General features: G+C 45.5%; 1 protein-coding gene across 4 annotated transcripts in view; it reads right to left on the bottom strand.

Annotated features, from left to right (window-relative positions):
- GPATCH8 (G-patch domain containing 8) overlaps positions 1-21,194 on the bottom strand; it is a 54,747-nt gene that overhangs the window by 32,560 nt on the left and 993 nt on the right. For 2 of the 4 annotated variants that reach the window (XM_054281778.1, XM_054281776.1), the window contains exon 1: positions 662-1,613. Coding sequence is in view for 1 of the 4 variants with exons in the window: in XM_054281775.1 (XP_054137750.1) it covers positions 6,227-6,301 (75 nt within the window). In the remaining 3 variants the exon portion in view is untranslated. Of the gene's footprint in view, positions 1-661; positions 1,614-5,234; positions 5,270-6,226; positions 6,302-21,194 lie in introns of those variants that run through there. The other 2 variants (XM_054281777.1, XM_054281775.1) reach the window with 2 other exon arrangements.

Raw genomic sequence — 21,194 nt, 5'->3', positions numbered from 1 at the left:
ATTTTGGATTTTTTTTCTGGTATCCTAATAAAGTCAGACATTTTTGTATTCAAGGAATAATGTACATTTTTTCCCACACTTCTGGCTGTGCCCCAGGACATAATTAGGGCTAGATGGAAAAAAAATTAAACCAGGAGGCATAAGGAAACTTCTGGGGATAAAAGGTCAAACAAAGAAAAATTTTAAAAAGGAAAAAAAAAAGGAAAAAAAGGAAAATAAACCACGAAAGAAAAATAAAGAAGGATGGATCCCCACCACAGGCACCCTCTCTGTTGGGAACACAGCAACACTTACCTGCAGGCCAATCCCAAGGACCACAGAGTGCCCCATCCTGGCACACAGGGGCTGCAGCTTGGGATATGTTTGGGATATTATTTTAATTTTAATTGTCCTACCCTGAACAAAGGATCACTAAATCGAAAAGTTGGTGCTGACAAAAATGGCTGCGTTTTCCAAAAGAGGAAAAAAAAAAGGAAAAAACAACAAAAAAAAAAAAAGAAAAAAGAATTGAAAGGACAAGGAGTACTTTGCAGTCTTGGCCAAGGGGAGATGAGACATTGTGCTGACTGTGTGTGTTATGAATGCACTAAAATAAAGACAGATGAAGCAGAACGCTATTCCAAAAGCAGTGCAAGTGGAGTGAAAGCATTTCCATACGAACCTGGCTTTAAAAACTGGGCTGTCAAAAGAACAGTTAAATGTAACACAAAGTAAGAAACTGTCCAATCACTAATGGTAGTTTTTTTTTTCTTTTGCTTTGTTTTCAATTCACTGCTTGCAAGTAATGTATTTATTAAAGAAGAGTGAAAGCATAAAATAAATTCAACAAGTCAAGACCAGCTGGGAGATTCAAGAGCGGTGTGTTGTGACTGACAGTGAAGGGGGAAACAAATGTTAAAGGGAAAAAGAAAAATTTAGAAAGGTTATACACATTAGCACCACTTTTACAGACCCACTCAAGAGGATGGTCCTGAGTTGTTTGACATAAATTGGAATTATGCCTGAACATTGCCCTGTCTCAGTTCCCAGGAAGGGGCTGTTCCCCCCTCCAGACTTTTCCATTTGTTTATTTATGCAGTGGAACCACTCCCTAATTTTAGATGCTACTCAATTGAAATGGAGCATCTCCTGTTGCACTGAATAAGGAGAACAACTCTAATAATTTAAAATTAACATTTGAGTTGTGATCTGGCCATCACTTTGCTCCTTTCTGGCCATGTTCAGCTCCTCCCTCCTTTTCCACTGGCTAACCCAGACCTCTGATGGAGGCAGACTGACAGAACTGCTCTTCAGTGCAAAAATTAAAATCCTGCCCTAAAAATTAAATAATGGAAAGCCAGGCTTGCTTAATCCCTAATACTAGGGAGTATCCAGCGATATTGGGACCAAAATGTGACATGGGACAACAAATGTTGCAACAGCTGACAGCATTTTTTAAAATGCAGTTTTAAGTGAAAGTTGTGTAAAGTAGAGCTACTTTCACATAGAAGAGATGGGGCTTTTCACAGCAAGCTTCCTGCCCATGTCAGGAGCTGTCAGACTGTCCTCACATGCAGCAGTTTTCCTACAGAAGAGCTGCAGTGAGGCACAGAAACACCCCAGCCCTGGGAGCACAGCCCTCACTGCTCAGCAAAGGCTGCCATGAGTCTCCTCACTTTCTTCCTCTGCCATTTGGGAGCTCCTTGTATTACAGCACAATAAAAATTGAGGCAGCCAAAATAAGTCTCCCAAAAGGTGCTTGGGTAGCAAGGGAGTTCTCCTGGCCCACGTGGGCACAGGCTGTGGATGCTCCATGCAGCAGCTCTGGGTGGGACAATGCCAGCTCTACTGATGGACAGCTCTGCTCTAATGACAAAGCAGAACTTCTCCAGAGGTGAAGGAAATGCAAGGCCTTGGGTCTACCAGACCTTCACAGAGCTGGCTGAGGTAAAAAACCTCATCCAAAGTGACTAACTGGCCTCCCAGAGCCCCATCCTGTGCCCTGACAAGATGCCCCTGCTTGCTTTCCATGCAGATCAGTGATTCCTGAGCAGGACATCCCCAGCAGAAATTTCTGATAAAGGTTTGGCCAATAGGAAAAAACAATTGCTTACAATTAAAAGATGGGTAGAAGAAGCCCAAGGTTTTGATGATGCCTGTGGGATGTCACCCACAGCAGTTTTGCCTAGCACAGGTTTTCCATGAGATCCCATCACTCATCCCAGCTCGGGCAGGAACCATTCCTCTCTTGAGTGGCTTGTAAGCTGTGCTGACTGTGTATGGAGGAATCTATAAGCAAGGATCAGATGCTACTGGGTGAACCCATGCAAACAAGAGGTTGAAAAGATTCCCAAAACAAAACCTAGAGCTCACTACAGATGACACAATGAAGACCAGAGAGAAAAGCCAAATAGTAATGCTACACCATTCAGCTTCCAGAAGCACATTATTTATAGCGCTGTCCACATATGGCTGCTGCTAAATGTCAAATCAGCAGCCTCATCAAATGACACTTTGGAACTAGTGGAGTCCACAGATCTGTACAGATTTCCAGTGCCACAACCCAGCTCTGCCTTGGCCAGGCTGTGCCAGCCCCTGGTGCCCAAGCACCACTGACTGCAGCCTGGCATGGGGCTCAAGGCACCCTCGTGGCACCGAGCAGCATTAGAGAGGGGGGAAAGGACATTTGTTAGTCAGGACAAGGACAAACTAAACAAGCTCCGGGTAAGTGGGTGATTCCCAGTCTGGCCTCAGCGTGGCTCCACCCCTGACACTGCCTGCACGGGGCCAGGGCTGCTGCTGGGGGCTCTAAGGGCTGTCTGCTACTCCATCTGCACTGCTGGCATGAGGGAAACCAGGAATTCACAGCAAAGAGACTCAATCAACAAGGAGAGATAAGGAATTAATGTGGAGAAAATCTGGGTTCTATTAAAGCTGCAATAATTTGTGACTTCCCATTCCAGTACCTGAACTCAGTGAACTCAAAATGGCCCAAAACAAATGCATGCAGCTTCTTGAGTTTAGAAAAAAAGGGTGAAGTGCTCTGATTTTTCATGGACATCAGTGACTGCACTGACATGAACAGCCAGTGTAAGTGCAGCATCTTTCAAAGCACAACAAGAAAAAAATGTTACTTGTGGGAGGGGGGAAAAATATCTGTATTTGTAGCTCTGAAGAGTCCATTGATATGAAATACTTTCTTCAATTTAGTCATGGAAAACAGCTGGCACTCGTTCAGGCCACGTCCATCCCTAGCTCCTGGCAGCTCTGCTTTCCATAAATGCACTCTGGTCAGAGTTGCATGTTTCAGAGCAGACATCTTTGGCCTAAATGAGCTGCACACAGCAGGAATTCCACAGGAACACCACCACCAGTAGGCTAATTGAGGACATGTTTCAACATTGTAATGATCTGTAGACTCCCAAACCTATTTTTCCAGCCACCTTTGAGTTGCATGCTGTAGCAGTACAGTCAGCACCTCTCAACAGATAATGCTGCAGAGATGGATGTCACATCATGGGGACTGTCACAGGGACATGGCACAGGAACACTCCCCCATCTCCAAACACCTGCAGGCTCTGGAGTACCTTCCTGGCACTAAATGTGGGAGGCTGCAAGGACACATTTGCGAGAATATCCTAAACCCACTCTGTGTTCTGAAGAATGACATTTTAACTGGGAAGCACTTTGATCTGCCATGGCCATAAACAAAGGGTGTTCATCACCCAAACTGCTTCCATACCATGAAGCACAGGCTCACTCCTGACTCTGATTCCTTGGAAAAGGCCAGTTGGATTGCTAACAGAGAACTGGTTAAGGATTAAAATCCAATTTGTTAATGTTGAAAATACTTAGATGTGTGGTAGTTCTGAAACATCAATTTGCCTTTCCTCCTTCCCTCTCAATTTTGGTTCTGGGTGAGCAAACAGCACAAAACAGAAGAAAAAAAAGGCCACAAAATCAGAATGAATCCTCCTTTCCTGGTGAAATATCTTACAGGAGAGGTACCCCACTGAATTCTGCTAAGTAAACTCTCCCTTCTGCTCATGTGTGTAATTTGCCAATTCAAAGAGCACACTGATCATTAACAGTGCGGAGGCAGAATCACCTCCACAGGTGTCAGGAAACACAACAAAGTCATTCCTGCTCCCCAGATGGGGAATTAAGGAATGTGAAACCTCAGAAGTGATCAGTTTGTTTCTGACTGCAGTTTCTGACACCACCCTTGCTCAGGCCAAACCCTCCCCCTGTGCAGCAGCCAGAGCTGAAATCCTGGGATTTCACTGGCACAGCTGCCCTGGGAAGTGCTGGAGTCTCCTTGGAAAGGCTCACAGGCCATGGAGATGTGGCATTTGGGGACATGGGGTAGGGGTGGCCTTGGCAGTGCTGCAGGATTGGCCGGACTCACTGAGCTTAGAGGGATTTTCCAACCTTAATGATTCTCTTATTTCAGACAAAAGAAGAGTGAAACAAACTTAACTTTAAAGAACAATTTGAGGTTTTAACTCTTTCTCCTCACAAACCAAGCCATTCTCTTGTCCTCTTCACCCAACTGTTTTCAATTAGACTGAACTGCACCTACCCAAGGAGTTGTAAAGATTAAAAATGTCCTGACATTTGGATAGTGAGAGACAAGAATAAAATATTAAAGCCATAATTTAATTTATTTTTTCTCCTGCAGCTCAGCGTTAATCAAACTGCACAAAGCATTACTCCTGTGGAGAGTGAGATCTGCACAGTGAGCCCATGTGGGCACAGGGTACCTGCTCATGCTTTACACACTTCCATGGGCACCAGAGCACCAGAGATGTCATCTGTGACCTCTTCCATTCCTCTCTGTAATCTGTGACCTCTTCCATTCCTCTCTTTGAGAAACCACTTTTGGAAATCAGCTAACCAGTCTAGTCTGTAAGCAGCATTTGAATGATTTTGAAATGCTAATTTCCAGTGTGGCCCAGAGTAGGCTACCAACACATATTTCCCATTTTATTTCCATCCAGCTTGGCATTTGAATTCAAATCCCCGTGTCCCGAGGTACGACTGAAGTATTCAGGAGAAGAGTGAATACAATTCCCATCTCTGCAGCATTATCTCATGCGTCATCAATTACTGCCATGCCTAAATCTAGCATCATGCCAGCACATTAAGACAGTAGGTACTATATGCAGTGTTCACTGGACCAGAAGAACAGAAATAAGAAGGGGAAAGGAAACCCTAGAGAAGAAATTAAAAAAGGCAGACCGTGCAATACAAACCAGATCATGGCTGCTTAGCTAATATGGGCCAACTGCTGCGGAAGAAAAACGTCGAACACCCCAAGTTGTGTAAATTTTTGGTAAACATCTAACACGCACACAAACACACACAACACCAACCTACACACCAACAAAAATACACAGTGGGCTCTGGCTAACCCTGGCTCTTCTAGGGGCTCACTAATGTGGAGAAACTTTAACTGAACTTCAATTCATAAGCAAAAGAAACACTTGATAAATACTTAATAAAAATCTAGAATTAATCAGAACACCAGTAAGTGTCCCTTGATTATTCACTATAAGTTTTCTTGTTTCTGAATATTTTCTGTTTCTGAAATGAATCTTAGCTAAGGCTAAATGCCAAATGTGGGTCCAGTTTAGGCTGAACAAGCTGCTGTGCCTAAACCCAGCAGAAGATGCTTTGCAAAGAGAAAAATTAAAAAGCTCCAAAAAGATTAAAAAATTAAAACTAAACAAAACCTATTTCTTTCCTCATCTTACAGCAGGAGTCTTCACACCTAACTGAAGGTAAAGCAATTTTAGAGAAAGGCTCAGGGCAGCTTCAGCTCCATGGGGAAGGAGTGCTGGCCTAACACTGATCCCTGTCTCCATACGCCAGGTGTCATTCTAACACTTTAAACACACCGGTACTTTTCCAAAAATACAAACTAAAAAGGATCAAAATGTATTTCACTATGCTATTCCATCAGGTTCACATCTAAATTAAACTGATTCCTCAAATAAAAGTATAAAACGTTAAAGTAAATATTTCTGAATGAATGTATTATTTTAAATAATCCCTGAAATATGTTGAACTCGAATTTCAGGTTTTAGTTCTAGGACTAGTTCAAGATGAAATCCCAGGCCCACTTAAGGTCAGCATGCATTTCACCACCAGTTACCCCTGCCTGCCACGGAGGTGCCCACTGCTCTCAGATTGCCTGCATTCACATCAAGGAGCTCCGGGAGCTGCAGCGCGGGGGGGCCCTTACCGATTCGATGGGCTTGTCGAGAGACGCCTGCTCGATCTCCAGGTGCCCCTCCTCATACTGATCAAAGTGATTGCCCTGCAAGAGAAAAACAACCAGGCTCAGCTCCACAGAACACATTTCCAACAGTTTAGTGTCCATACACTTTGGTTAAAGTGTTATATTTCATATAATGTTGATAACAAATGAACCGATTAAATACAGGCTCAATCAGTGTATCAGCTCTAAGTTTTTAGGTTTTTTTGGTCCTAAGTCAATTTGATGACAATAATAAACTATTAAAGTTGGCAAAATACCAAGCATTTACTGGATTTGTTTCCTTAGAAAGTCTATGAAAACACAGAGCACAAGCACCAGTGCCAGCATGGAAAGCACACATGACAAGGAGCAGCAGGAATGGATGTCCCCACCACTAAAAGGCTTTTTCTGCACCAGGAATTTGCCTGAGGGATACATGTGATTTCATACACCTAAAGGCAACAAAACCCCACAGGGGTACCAAAGGAAAGCTGTCCCTGTGCCCACACTGTTGGTCCATGGCGTGGAGCAGCCCTTGCTACAAATCTGAACTGAATGTATCCATAAAACATTTCTGTTTTGCTGTGCCTTAAGACAAAATATTTTGTGTTCTTCTGATTCATTAACACTTAAATCCAACAATTAAATAAACCCTAAATGCTGGATCTGTTGCGAATACATTCATACAAATGTGAACAGTGGTCTGTGTGTGGAAGTGATCCCCAACACACCACACAGCCTTATTCCCAACCTAAAGCAGCCCCCCTGCCAGCTGACCACCATCCCCCCTGAAAAAATTGCATTTTCCCACATTTTGAGTGAACACTGAGCATGTAGGTTCCTGAGCCAGGACAGCAATGGCAATCTTTGATATCCAGAACAAGTGCTGGTGCTGGGCCATTTCAGGAAAAGCAAACACCTCCACTGCAGCTCTACCATAATTTGAGGTTTCTGCAACCTCAAATTCCTGAGATTTCAAGCATGGTGAACCATTTTTGGCTGTCCAATAGGCCCATGATGTAACACATTCACCATCACTGGCACAGACCTGGGAAGGTCTTTGGTACCCACAGTGGTACCAAAGGAAACCTGTCCCTGTGCCCACAGTGTTGGTGTGGAGTAGCCCTTGCTACACATCTGAACAGTGATCTGTGTGTGGAAGTGATCCCCAACACACCACACAGCCTTATTCCTGAAGCAACCCCCCTGCCAGCTGACCACCATTTCCCCTGAAAAAATTGCATCTTGGCACATTTTGGGTGAATATTGAGCATGTAGGTTCCTGAGCTAGGACAGCAATGGCAATCTTTGATCTCCAGAACCAGTGCTGGTGCTGGAACACAATAGTGAGGAGCCATTTCAGGAAAAGCAAACACCTCCACTGCAGCTCTACCATAATTTGAGGTTTCTGCAACCTCAAATTCCTGAGATTTCAAACATGGTGAACCATTTTTGGCTGTTCAATAGGTCCATGATGCAACACATCCACTGTCACTGACACAGACCTGGAAATGAAACACTCAGACCTTCCAGCTGCACACTTAGAAGTGAGATTCCTGCAGCTGGGATGAGACCAAAAGCCCCTGAAGGGGGTGGTTTCAGTGGGCTCTCCTACATTCCCAGGCCCCACTCAGTGTCACAGCAACTCCAGGAGGTGCCAAGCCTTGGCTGCCACCCCCAGTGCCCCCTCAGCACCTCTGGAACCTCTGGCTGCTCTGTGCACACCAAACCCCTGGCAGGCTCTGTTTGCATCCCAGCTCCACAATCCCTTGGAGCAGGAGCACACAACACTGCAGCCAAGAGAAACATGTTGTCACCTCCTCCTTGCACCAACACCAACTTCTCCTTCTGCAAGAATTTTAATGGGAGCCAGCATCTGAAAGAGCAAAGTGCAGTTGTAACAGACTGACAGCTGGAACACTACAAGCCTCCAAAAATCCTCTGGAAGGAGTGTTCTGTGCAGAGTAAATCTGCAAGGGAACATCCTGAAACCTGGTGCCAGGAGAAGGTGCTTTGATGCTGGGGCCCCAATTCCAGCCCATCCTGGTGGTGAATTCACCCTGGCCATGCTCTGCTCCTCGGCATTGCCTTTTCCATGGCCTCTCCAGAGCAAATTTGGGGTTTCATCTGCAGGCAGCAATCCACTCCCACTCTTTTTTTTTTTTTTGGACAGCCTTCAAGGAGGAAGCTGAAGGCACTTACTATGCACAAGCAGTCGTGGAGCTGCTTTGGAAGGCTAACAAAGCTCAGAGACAGCGTGGTGTGGATGCACAGACTTTGTGTGTGAGGAGTCCAGCAACCCATACCAAAACACACCAAAAACCTGCCTCAGTGTAAAAAATATAGTGTACAAAAGAACCAGAACAGTCAGGAGTGCAGAGATTTCCAACACTGGCAAAAACACATTGCTAAACTTCATCTATTAAAACATTAAACTCACATAATGTTCAGTAACCAACAGATGAAATCCTCTCAGCACAAACCCAGACACGTCCCTGTGCCTCCTTTCACCTGCTGCCTGCAGGTAGCTCAGCACAGACCTATAAATTATCAGGAATAATTAAATATTGCTGCCCACCCCTCTGGGGGCTCCCTGCCAAGGCACTCAAAGCTGTTTTTACCAAGGGCAGCACTCCTGGCTGCTCTGAGGCTTCACAAGTCCCTTCTTCAGTGCTTAAAACAACATCTCCTCCCTGAACCATGCAAAAGGCTGAGCACTCCCTGTGCTCAGAGAGTCAGAGAGCAAACAAAGCCTTTTAAAGTTCTGGTGATCCCACCACTACCCACTCCATGGATTTTGGGGGTTTATATATTTTATATATTATATTAATATATATTAATATATTAATATATATTAATATTAATTAATAATTAATTAATATTAATATATTAATATTATATTAATATATATTAATATATATTTTATATATTCATATTATTTGGGGTTTATTATGTGATTGATCTCTACTTGTTCCTGGTCCAAACAGCTGCAATATTAAAAGTGGAGCTGTGCAGAGAGGCAGGTGCTGCCTGTCTCTAAGTCCTGGGAATAAAAAGGCCATGGAGCACAGGAACAGGCCCTGTGGGAATGCTGCCAGCCTGCTCCTGGCTCAAGAGGGAGTTTCAGGCTTGGAAATTCAAGGCTTCAAAATAACAAAGTGTCCAAAGAGAGCCAAAATCAATACTCATCACAGAGACAGCTCTTTATCAATATTCAGAATAAATGATAAAGGGAAAATTCCCTTGCACCATAAAGCAGCTCATCCTGGAAAAAGGCAAACAGACAATCCAATGGTGACTCTGAGGCTGGATTTATGGGGGTTCAGGCCAGAGATGTTTAATCAGGTAAGAGAAAAATAAAAATGGTTCCATGGCTATGGCCACAGCAATGCTGTTTGCCTCCATGGGGATCCCAGGCCTTGTTGAGCTGGAAGCAGCACAGTCTGTCCTTTGCTGCTTCATCCCTGGAACTGGCTAAGGAACAACTTGGGGGCAATTCCATCTGTCTCCCTCTTCTCCAATCCTACAAACTGCTGCATGGAATGTATCCATAAAACATTTCTGTTTTGCTGTACCTTAAGACAATGAATCAGAAGAACACAAAATACTTGAACACTTAAATCCAACAATTAAATAAACCCTAAATGCTGGATCTGTTGAGAATACATTTCTGGCAAACATAAACCTCAAGCACTGACCATGTTTCAGTATAAATTTGAATCTTCTGCAGACCTGAGAGATGCTTCCCACTTCACAGGAAACCTTTATGTGAAAGGATTCAACCCCACGGGTACCAGGACATGAAATAAGAGCTGCACTAAACCCAGCACTACTCAAAATCTATTCCCAAACCTTCTGCCTGTATAACTTAGAGAGATGCAGTAAATTCCCAGCCCTGGGAGCTTCCATGTGCTCCTGTGGACAAGGATTTTGGGGCTGACTGCAGCCCCCTCCTCCCACTCATCCTCTGCCCCTCCATTTCACAGCTGTTGTATCAGGTTCTCTCAGTTCTGCTTTGTGAAACAAGATGTGTGGCACTGTCCCTTCCTCACAGACACTTCTGCATCCACCCTGGAACAGCAGAGTAAGATGAGAGGCTTCACTTAAGCACCATTTATTGCTCTCTGTGCTACAGCAAGTGCTCTGACACTGGTGTTTCCCTATAACCACACTGAAATTCAATATATTTTCCTACTCCATGAGAAGCAAGCATGCAAACACTCCTCACTACACACCACACACACCACTTGGCTTCCTTGTGCATTCTTCTCCAGGAGCCAACACGTTTGCGCCCTGTAATTTTTGTGTAATATTGTCTGAACTTTGGCTCTCTGTGCACTCTGGTTACTCACAGTCACATGTTCTCTGCTCTCTCCTCCTCTTTCCCATTGTCTGAACTTTGCTCCAAGCTCTTGGCCAAACCTTCTCAGAGCCCTCACACACTGAATATGACATTTGAAACATCAACCAACAAAAGCTGCCTCCATGCAGGATTTCAACTCTTTTTTGCACTGTAAATACTTCGGAGCCCTGGCTCAACAAATGCCATTTTGTCCCAGATCATACCCAGAGGAGTTACTTCATTTCCTGGGACAATTCAAGTTAACAGTTCTGGGGAAGAGCATTGCTGCTCCCTCCCTACTTACAAGGTCCCAAACACTGTGGCAGTGAAACTAAACCCAGGCAGCATCACAAAAATTAAGAAACTTAATTACACTTTCATCCCAAAATCCTCAGTGGCAAGAACTGTTGCCAATAAATCACTCAATGCAAGTGAAATGAATTGTTGATTACAGCCCATTTATCACAGTTAGCACCACAGAATTCACTCTCTCTTATACAGAGGTGTTCTATATGAAGCAGCTCTTCAGGAAGGTGAGTTACCACAAAGCACACAGGGGAAACCCTTTAAAATCTTCACAATGACAAGAAGAAAATACACTCTGTCCTTTCCTCTCACACCCCAAAGGGTGTATCCCAAACCAGAGCTGGCTCATGAGCATTGCCTGCATTTCTAAGACACCTAAAGCATCACCAACACAATGACAAAACAAGGATGAGTCACTTCAAGGGCTTTAGGCCCATCAGAGCTCCCTGGATATTAATTCCTGAACTGCCCTGAGCATGAAGCACATGAAGATGTCAGCATGCAGGACACATTCCATCCAGTGCCCATTCCTGATGGAATGAGTGCTTGCTTTGCTGAACAGCCCTGAGTTATCCATGTATTATTCCCAAAGAAAATGTGGCTGGGGACACAGAGCTCCTGGGACACAAAGGAGCAGCACAATGGGAGTGTGGGGGATAAATTCAGGACCCCTCCCCTCAGCTGTGCCTGTCACACCAGCCTGGTGTTATTAACACCAGAGAGGATCAGGTGAGTTATAAACCCAACACAAGTCAGACAGCAAGAGCTAGGATTGGAAAATCTCCAATCACAAGGGACAATACCTTCAGTGCTGTAACCAGAGCAAAATAGGAAAAGATTCTGGCACAAAACCCTGGGAGCAGGAAAGCAGGGCTGGCTGGGGAGGGAATGGGCACAATGCAGCTGCTGAGATGTCACAGCAGAAAAAAAATCTTTATTTCCATCCCTCCTGGATTGCAGGACTGGCTCTGAACTGCTGCTTCCTGAGACCACACCAATAAGAACCTAAAGAAAGCAATTTTGCAGAAAAGCCTCACTATACTCACTGTTATTATTTCTTAAATGCACTGGAAAAGAGCACAGCATGATCAGGACTGCTTAACTGCACTTGAAAAGAGTGAAGTGTGCTCCTTAAGATATTCAAAATTTAGTTTTACGCTAGGAGAGTACCAGAAAAAGACTCCAAAAAAAAAAATCACATTTATATTGCATTTACCTTAGAAAATGGAATTTTAAAACATTAAAGCAAATCAGCACCACTTTTTCATACGCTATTTATCCATCAATTCAATCAATAAATCTTAAACTCCAAAAATGTTACTTTAAGCCATAAAATTCAGGGTTGTTACCCACAAGTATCACTTGAAAGCATTTAACCAAGCCCACTCCCAAAAGCCCTGCAGGCATTAGGCTGAGAACAGCAGCTGAGACACAGGAATATCCACAAAGATAAATGAGTCCCCCAAAAAAAGGCCATTTTCTAGTGAGGATAACGCCAGGGCATGCCATGTGAGCAGATCCCAGAATGTTTTGCTGACATTTCCTGCTGCCCTCCCTGAATGGCTCAGCACAGATGCAAGGTCTGAGCACAGGGAACTGGAGCAGCCTCTGAGCACAAGGCAGCAAATGCCATCTTGCCAAATTCTCCCTCTCTGCACACTCATGGAGCAGGGGAAAAAAACCCTCTGATTCCATAAGTGAAATCCTGTTCAAATTGAAATTTTCTTTTTAAAAGGAGATGGAGCAGTTACAAAATCTTTAGATGGATAAGGCACCGTCACATCCACACACTTTTCCCAAAGCTGGCTCCCAGCACTCCTGCCAACATCCCACACCCACAGCTGGGTGAATGCTGCCTGTCCAGCACAGGGGCCAAGAGGTCAGGAATGGCTCTGCTGGCTCCCAGCACTCCTGCCAACATCCCCCATCCAGGATTCCTGGGTGAATGCTGCCTGTCCAGCACCAGCACAGTGCCAGGAGGCTCAGGAATGGCTCTGCTGAGCCCTGATGGAGCTCCAGCCTCCTGCCTGACCACAGCCCAGGAATTTCAGCACTCCACCATCAACACTCATCCCATGCTGTATTTAGTTCTCTTTTGACAAACCTCTCCAGCTGTGCTGGTTTCACTTCTCTGCACAGTGAGACAGCCAGCACCTGCAGCTGCAGTGGCACACATGGGACAGGCAGGATAAAAACTCATTCCAGGCATGGATGAGACACAGGAGGTCCAAGTGCCAAGGTCTGCTCTGATTTATCTGGGGGGCTCCATCCCCAACATCACCACTGACCTCACACTGAGTTTCAGCCAAGAGCAGGGGGGAAGGAAGGAGTTCAAACTCGCCATGACCGATTGTTGTGTTTATTCCACACAATTAAAATATAACTGGTTTCTAATGCCTCTGCAAGATGCACACCTCCCCACACAGGCTGCCTGCAGATCTCAGTAGTAATTCATGCTGCCCTTTGCAGCTCAGCAGGGCCTGATGACTCCATACCATGGAAGGGCTCCAAAACGTAATTGATGCAGACAACCATGTTGGTGTTTAGAAATGCATCCAAAGAACTCAAAAACAACTCCAGCAAAGTGTGGCTTACAGTGTTTTTTGAATATTCATTATGTACCCAGGAAAAAATACATTTTTAAGAGCAACATGCACCTAGGAGATGGCTCCATCCAATCCTGGAAACTTTCTTGGATAATTATAAAGGCCACATGGGTTCTCAAAGCTATAAAAAGCAATACAAAAGCAACTTTGTATTGGCACCTGAAAAGCCTTTGTTAGTGCTTCCCAGAACAAAATCATCCTTTTTCCTGTTGTTCCCTGCAGTGTCTGTAAAGACACACACACAAAAAACATCACAGATTCTTTCCTAGCAACACAGAGGTGAAGCATTCCCAAACAACACGTTCTCACTGCCCTCCACACACCAGGAATTGCTTTCCCAGACCTTTCCCTGGAATACAAGTGGGAAATATGGACACAGCACATCTGCACACCCCCAGAAACAGCTGAATATTTACAGTCAACATCTTGTGAAAGCTGCAGCAAAACCTCATTTTCAGCAGACACACACATCAATTATTCCGAGAGTGCTTAACAGGAAAATCCTCTCAAGTCAATACAACAAAAGCAATCACTCGAGACTTGGAGATGAATTTAAATTGGCACCGTTTGAAAGAAGCACCTTGGAATTGCACATTGAGAAGCTGATGGCACCTTTTGTTTACCAAACTAAAAATTAATTCTGACAAAACTCTTCCTGCTAAATCCAAAATCACTGAAAGCCCACTCAGCAGAACACATTTGAGACTAGTCACAGGTCAAGCAGTTTAAACCAGGAAAAAAATAAAAATCCCCACTTAGAGCTGTCCAAACAAAAACATGCTCCACAGCTCAGAGATAAACAGCTTGTACCACACAAGGAGTGGGAGCCAGAGGCAGGTCTCTGCTTTGCATACTTTGGCACCAAACAAGAACAATTTTGTGTCTCTCAGATTCCTCTGCTGCACCAGCAGCAGCTGTGGATGTGTTCCAGCACACGAGGGATGCTCTGCAGCCCTTCAGAAAGCTCTGCCCAAGAGCCAGCACCAGCCTCACTCAGCCAATTCTCTCTTTGTCATTTTTAATGTGCCTTGATGCTGCTGCAGCTTCTAGCACCCACATTTCATGGCTAAGCAGGACCTTAAACAACCACAGAACTTTGGAAGGGGTGGGTGGGGAAGGACCCTCAAGATGATTTTGTTCCATCCCCTGCAGGGGATCGTGTTCCACTATCCCAGGCTGCTCCAGCAGGCCTTGGACACTCCCAGGGATGGGGCAGCCTCAGCTCCTCTGATAACCTGTGCCAGGGCCCCAATTCCTTCCCAACATCCCATCTAACCCTGCTCTTTGTCAGTGGGAACACATTCCCCTTATCCTGTCCCTCTCCTCTCCTGGAGCCCCTTTAGGCCCTGAAGGGGCTCTGAGCTCTCCCTGGATCCTTCTCTTCTCCAGGTGAGCACCCCCAGCTGTCCCAGCCTGGCTCCAGAGGGGCTCCAGCCCTGGAGCAGCTCCGTGGCCTCCTCTGGACTCACTCCAGCAGCTCCACGTCCTTCCTGTGTTGGGGACCCCAGGGCTGGAGGCAGCTCTGCAGGTGGGGTCTCACCTGAGCAGGGCAGAATTCCCCCCTCACCTGCTGCCCATGGTTGGTTCCTGGGCTGCCAGCACAGCTGAGTCACTGCATTTCTCACCAAACAATTCCCCTGTCATCCTCAGAGCTGCTTTCAACCCATTCTCCCCCAGCCTGGATTTGTGCTTGCAGCTGACCTGACCCAGGTGCAGGACTGGGCACTTGCTGAACTCCATGAGGTTCAGATGAACCAACATCTCCAGGTCCCTCTGGATGTCCCTTCCCTCCTGTGGGTGACCACAGCAGGCAGCACAAAGCAAAGAGAAACCACCCTGGTGGAACAGGATGCCAATCATGGAATATCCAAGTATAATCTATTTACCACTATGAACTTCCAAGGTTCCATCATATTATCTGCCTTTTCTTTCTTACCACGGTGTCTGAGTTGATAAAGAATTGTTTCTAAACCAAAATCTCACAGGAAATCTCCCTCAGGAGCACATTAACATGATTCCAGCTCCATTCAATACTGTTATCAATGACCAGAGCAAACAGAGCAGCTCAGTTTGCAGATCAGGCAGCCCAACAAAGAGGGAACAGCAGAGGATGTGTTGGTACAGAGCAACCTGACCCCCAAGAGTGGCTTCAACTCCCCAGCACCACATCTGCCTTCACACAGCCCTGCACAAACACAGGGCTGCACCCAGCAGCCTCAGAAATCCCAGTTCAAACCTCCTCACAAAACATGGCAGCAGAAAGGATGAAAATACAGTCCAAGGGTGTGCAAACACAAAAAAAAGCAGTAAAGAGATGTTTATCTCTCAGTAAAGAAAAGATGTTTATCTCAGTATATTATACCAGGTAAGACTCTGCTCCTCTGAGCAAGTTTTCCAATTACAAGTGTGGACAATTTAGGATGCAGAATGCTGTAATAACACAGAACAATAACAGAATTCAGAGCCATTAATGCTCTCAGAAGCTAAATTGGAGCAGAAATGCTGTATATGCCTTCTCACAAGAGGACAAAGAGTAGTAATGTGTGCTTTGGTGCTGCAGAGAAAGACATAAAGCTCAGCAAAGAGCTAAAAATAAAGAAAATCTAGAAGAAAAATTAAGGAAAATGCAGCTTTCAATGGCTAAACTATCAGAACAATCTACAAAGCAAAATGTTCCCCATCACCAGTTGTCTTCAAGGGAGAGATTCTGCAGCCAAACACAAACTCCTGGACTCAGAACTGGGTCAAAATGGGAAATGAAATTCAAGTGGTACCTGGATATTTAAAGTCACTTCTAATATTTTGGCCAAAATCTCAAATTAACTGCCCATGGAGCTGCCTGAAGGGAGAAAGCAGCAAGAATTACTCAAAGTTTAAAACCATGTGGTAGGAGAAAAGCTTCTGTCAGCTGAGGAATGCTGCCCTAGAAGTGCAGCAATGCTTTTTATCAGGTGAGCTCCACATTCCCACCCACGGTGGCAGAGCCTGGGGACAGGGGGGGTTCTGTCCTAGAGAAGTGACTCAGGACAAGCTGAGGTGGCTCAGCCATGGCTTGTGGGACTGCAGGATAAAGTGTTTCCTTTTCCTTTCAGCAATGCAGACCATCACTGTAGGAGAGAAGGGACAACACGGGGGGAAGGCACAACCAAGGCAGGGAAGGTTTATGTAAAATCACCTCCCCACGTGAATCCCAGAAATCCAACTGAAGTTCAGAATCCCAGAAATCCTACTGATGTTCTAACACTGGAACCAAAACTACCTGATCTACTTTAGCACACATTTTCCCCCAGTTCTCCTTGTTCCCTCCTCACTCACACAGGGAGGTTAAAAACATCAGTCACAGCTCTGTTCCTGCTCTGCTCCACTGAAAGGTCAGAAGGTCCTGCCAAGGAGGTAAGAGCTCTATTCTTCCCCTGAAATCCAACCTCAATCAAATGGTAAATTATCATCTCAAAACTATTATAATCAATCTTCTAAAGTCTCAGATTAATTCTTCAGTTAGAAACAGCCCATGGGTAAAGTGTTTCCTTTCCCTTTCACTGGCCCTCAGCAATGGAGATACCATCCCTGTAGGACAGAAAGGACAACACTGACTGGGGGAAGGCACAACCAAGGCAGGGAAGGTTTATACAAAATCACCTGAATCCCAGAAATCCACACGGAAGTTCAGACCCTACTGTGATGTTCTAACACTGGAACCAAAACTACCTGATCTACTTTAGCACACATTTCCCCCAGTTCTCTCCCCTCCTCACTCACACAGGGAGGTTAAAAACATCAGTCACAGCTCTGCTCCACTGAAAGGTCAGAACGTCCTGCCAAGGAGGTAAGAGCTCTACTCTTCCCCTGAAATACAACCTGAATCAAATGATGAATTAAGATCTCAAAACAATTCTAATGGATCTTCTAAAATCTCAGATTAACTCTTCAGTTAGAAAACAGCCCATGGAAAGGCACAGGCTGCCTCCTGATTCTTACAGCTACTGCTGCCAAAGGCAAACTCCCAGCCCAGGATCCTGGACCAGCTGAAAGCTCAGAGTAACAGATTCTGCAGATTCCAATCCTCGTTCCCCCACATGAAGTTTTTCTTCTCCCAATGAGTAAAGGCAGGCAGAGAAAATGCCCCTGTTTATCTCTGTGCAGGGCCACCCTGAGCAGCTGCTCCTGCTGAAGGACATGGACAGCAAATGCTCTCCCCTCAGGCAGCACCTGGGCAGTGAGTGAGGCTGCAGCCACGGCCACACTGGTTAAGGATGGATCCTAAACCCCCTCAGTGCTGGCCCAGCTGCCCAGCAAAGCTGCCTAAGCTGCTTGGGAGCAGAACTCATCCCTGACATTCTGCCAATTAAAAAGCACAAAATCCCCCTGCCAGCAGCGCTCAGCTCAACCTGCTGGAAGCAGGCAGGGCCAGAAGCACAGTGATGTGCTGGCTTAGCTCTTCAAATCCTTTGTGGAGGCAAAGAAAAAAATAAAACCACCTATCTCCTTGGAATTAGCAGGCTGGGATTGAGACTGGTCACACTTGCAGCCAGCAGGGAAAAGCAGGCATGGCTCTGTGTTATTCCACTGCACAGACCACACAGCAGCACAAAAACAAGAGACAGAACAGCCTGTGTTCTGTCTGGCTAATGATGGCAGCAAGTGCCATGTACGTAGGAAGAGGAAATTATTGTACACATAGACACATATGGCTGGGAATATTTCTGCTTCAACAATGAAAAGGAGAAAAAATGCAGCAAGAAAACATTTTCTCAACATCTGGGAGTAAGGGGGAGCTCCACTGGATTTCAGTGAGACATCCATGATATTTATTCTTTGAGCTTGCATACCTGATCTGAGGAATAAAATCACTGTAAATGTTTTCAAAATAGCACTAAAAATATGTATTTACTTATTAAAAATATAAATTTACTTATTTAAAATATAAATTTGCTTATTAAAAATATAAATTTACTTACTGCAGCAGTTTCATATGTTCATACAGGTTTCATTAATGCTCCCACAATATTCTGTTATATTCTGGAAATTCTGTTATATTCTATATTTTGTTAGCATCATCTCCAGCTATTGTTCAGAATTCCTCAAAGTTGTGGTGGTTCCCATTTGTCTGTGCCAGGGGACAGTGGCACAGACAAGTGACAGAATCTGTGACAGGTTCCCCAGCCCTTCACCCCAAGAACTAAACTCAAAAATAACCTCTCCTGGATGGAAAATAAGGTTGGGATTTATTTGGATGAGCCCCCCAAGACTTCACTTGCCACTGCAGAGCCCAGAAGAGAGGCAAGAGGAGGAAGGTCAGGGATGTCCCTTCTCCTCACTAATTCATTTCCCTGCCCAAGCTCCCAAACAAAGCCCTATGCTGGCCTGGGAAGGGAAAAACCCCAGGACAGCAGAGCAGAGCTCAAGGCCTTTCTGCGGAGCTGCCCTGAGGTTCAGCACCTGCAAAAGCCACTCCAAACCAGGGGCTTCCCACGCTTCTCTAAGGTTTAGAGCTGAAAGCAAAAAGGGAAGAGGATCTAAGCCTTGAGTGTGGCTTCTAAAGCTACAGAGCACAACAATGCTGGGAGGAAAAACCCAAGGGCTGCCCCATCACTCACTGCAGGGACCCTCCAGCGCCATTCCTGCTCCTGTGGAATTTCAGCTTCCAAACCTCCCTCAGCTTCAAGGTTCCTTCCACCCAACACAGAGAGGAGTCACTACAACCTCACCTATACAATCATTCTCCTCTCCCTCCACACCATGACCTTCATCCTTAGAGAGGATATTTGACTTTCTTATCCTTACACAAACCACTCTTTTCCACAGGACTCCCAGGGAGGAGCATCCCTCCCTCTGCAGCTCTCCATGCCCACCTCACCCCTGTGGCTGCAGCTGTGGAAGATCCCTCACTCCTCTCATCTCTCCAGTTCCCATCTGACCCCTCTGCCCAACCCCTTTCTCCCCTGAGCACCTTCCCAAGCACCACAGACCACGGGCACCTTCTCTTTCTCAGCTGATTTAGGTCCTTTTTTCCTCATTTTCCTGCAGTGCTGAATGTTTCCACCCCAGCCTCCCTGATAGCACTGATCTTTCTCCAGTCAGGCACAGGGAGGGAGAACAGCTCCTAGCAGCTCTCACCTTTAATCCACTTTTCTCAGCACATCAGAAGCTCAGAAAGCTGAGGATCACCTCTGCTAACCCTGCCCTGCCCACAGTGCTCAATCTGCTCTCTTGCCAAACTGATCCTCCCAACCCAGACTCTTCAGCTTCTCTCCAGGAAGGCAGCTGATAATAATAACTCTGAAATGTTTTTTTCCATTAGCCACATCCCTAACCCCAAGATATCTGCCTTTCTCCCAAACAGCTAAAAGGTTCCTTTGACCTCTTTACTCCCAACCTTTTGTTCCTCTCCCTCCCTCCAAACTGCTACAGAACCCTTCACTTTGAGGGGATCAGCCCAGAACAAAACCCAAGAGCTCTCCACAGCCTCCCTCCCACACTGCATCCATCCCTGAGCAAGTTGTGTAATTCTAGAGCCTGTGTCCCTCTGGCCACACTCCCTGGGACTCACATCACATCTAGAGTCACACCTGCTCCAAGGACAGACATTTCACCTGCCAAGGAACTACAGCTGTGTGAAAAGGGCATCCCTAACAGCAACACAAACACTCCTGTTGTGTTATATTTGCAGAGCAGGATTTTCTACAGAGGCACACACTGGTGTATTTTTACCTGCAAATACCCAGCACAGCAAGCATTTCCTGCATTCCACACCCATGTCACAGCTCAAGCAATCTCTGGCTCAACACAGAGAGGAAAACTCAAAAATCTTGTCTGAAAGTGATTTTCAACTTTATTTTTCCTTCTTGTTCAGCCAAAAACTTTCCTCCATCAATATACTGTGGAAAACTGATAGATTGCCCAGCTGTCAGGGGTGGGTGCACAGACCCTGAGCTCCCAAAATCCAGTGTGACCTTGGCCCAGTCCCCCTCACATCTCCTCTTCCACTGTTTTCACCTTCAGTGCTCTGCAGCCTCAACCAGCTCCAAACTGCTCCTCCCAGGGGACAGATTCCACTTTTCCCTCACAGGAAGCTTTAACACAAAATAAAATGTCTCTCTTCTCCCTGGCATATTTTCAGGGAGGGAGGAACAGAGCAGTGACCCTTCCATAAAACCAAACCTTATAATTTTATTTTTCACTCTAGTCTATGGGAAGAACAAGGATTTAGCACAGATAAATCCCAATTTAGAACAGTGCCCTTTTTTAAAGTCAAGGGTTGTGACTTCAGTTATTGTCCCCAGGCACACTCAGCAGCTTCCAAGATGCTGGGATCAGCTAATGGAGCTGAGTTTCCTCCCTCACATCACCCAAAATTCCCCCTGTGTGTCCAGAGCCACCACACACTAACAGGTTTTGCCACTACAATTAATTTTCTTGCCATGGGGGTTTCCCCACAAAGGGACAGAAACAAGGACAGGGCTACAGAGCTCACCTGAGCCACAGAACCTGACTTGGTTTGGGTTCCTCATCTCTCCCTCACCAAAGGATTACAAGAAATCTGTTTCAAGCCCAAGATTTGGCTCGCTCCACTTCCTGAAACACAAACTTCAAAGCCAAATCAGACAATTCCAGTGTTAATTATGGCTCATTTCTGCATGGAAGGAAATGAAGGATGCAAACAAGCCCACGTTTGGGGCTGTAGCAGGAGCCAAACCTC

The sequence above is a fragment of the Melozone crissalis genome, unplaced genomic scaffold (genome assembly GCF_028551555.1).
Source record: "Melozone crissalis strain CALT ecotype California unplaced genomic scaffold, PUWL_Pcris_2 ptg000032l_1, whole genome shotgun sequence".
NCBI lineage: Eukaryota > Metazoa > Chordata > Aves > Passeriformes > Passerellidae > Melozone > Melozone crissalis.
The sequence above is the reverse complement of the archived record's forward strand: the minus strand, read 5'-3'. Positions and strand labels throughout refer to the sequence as shown.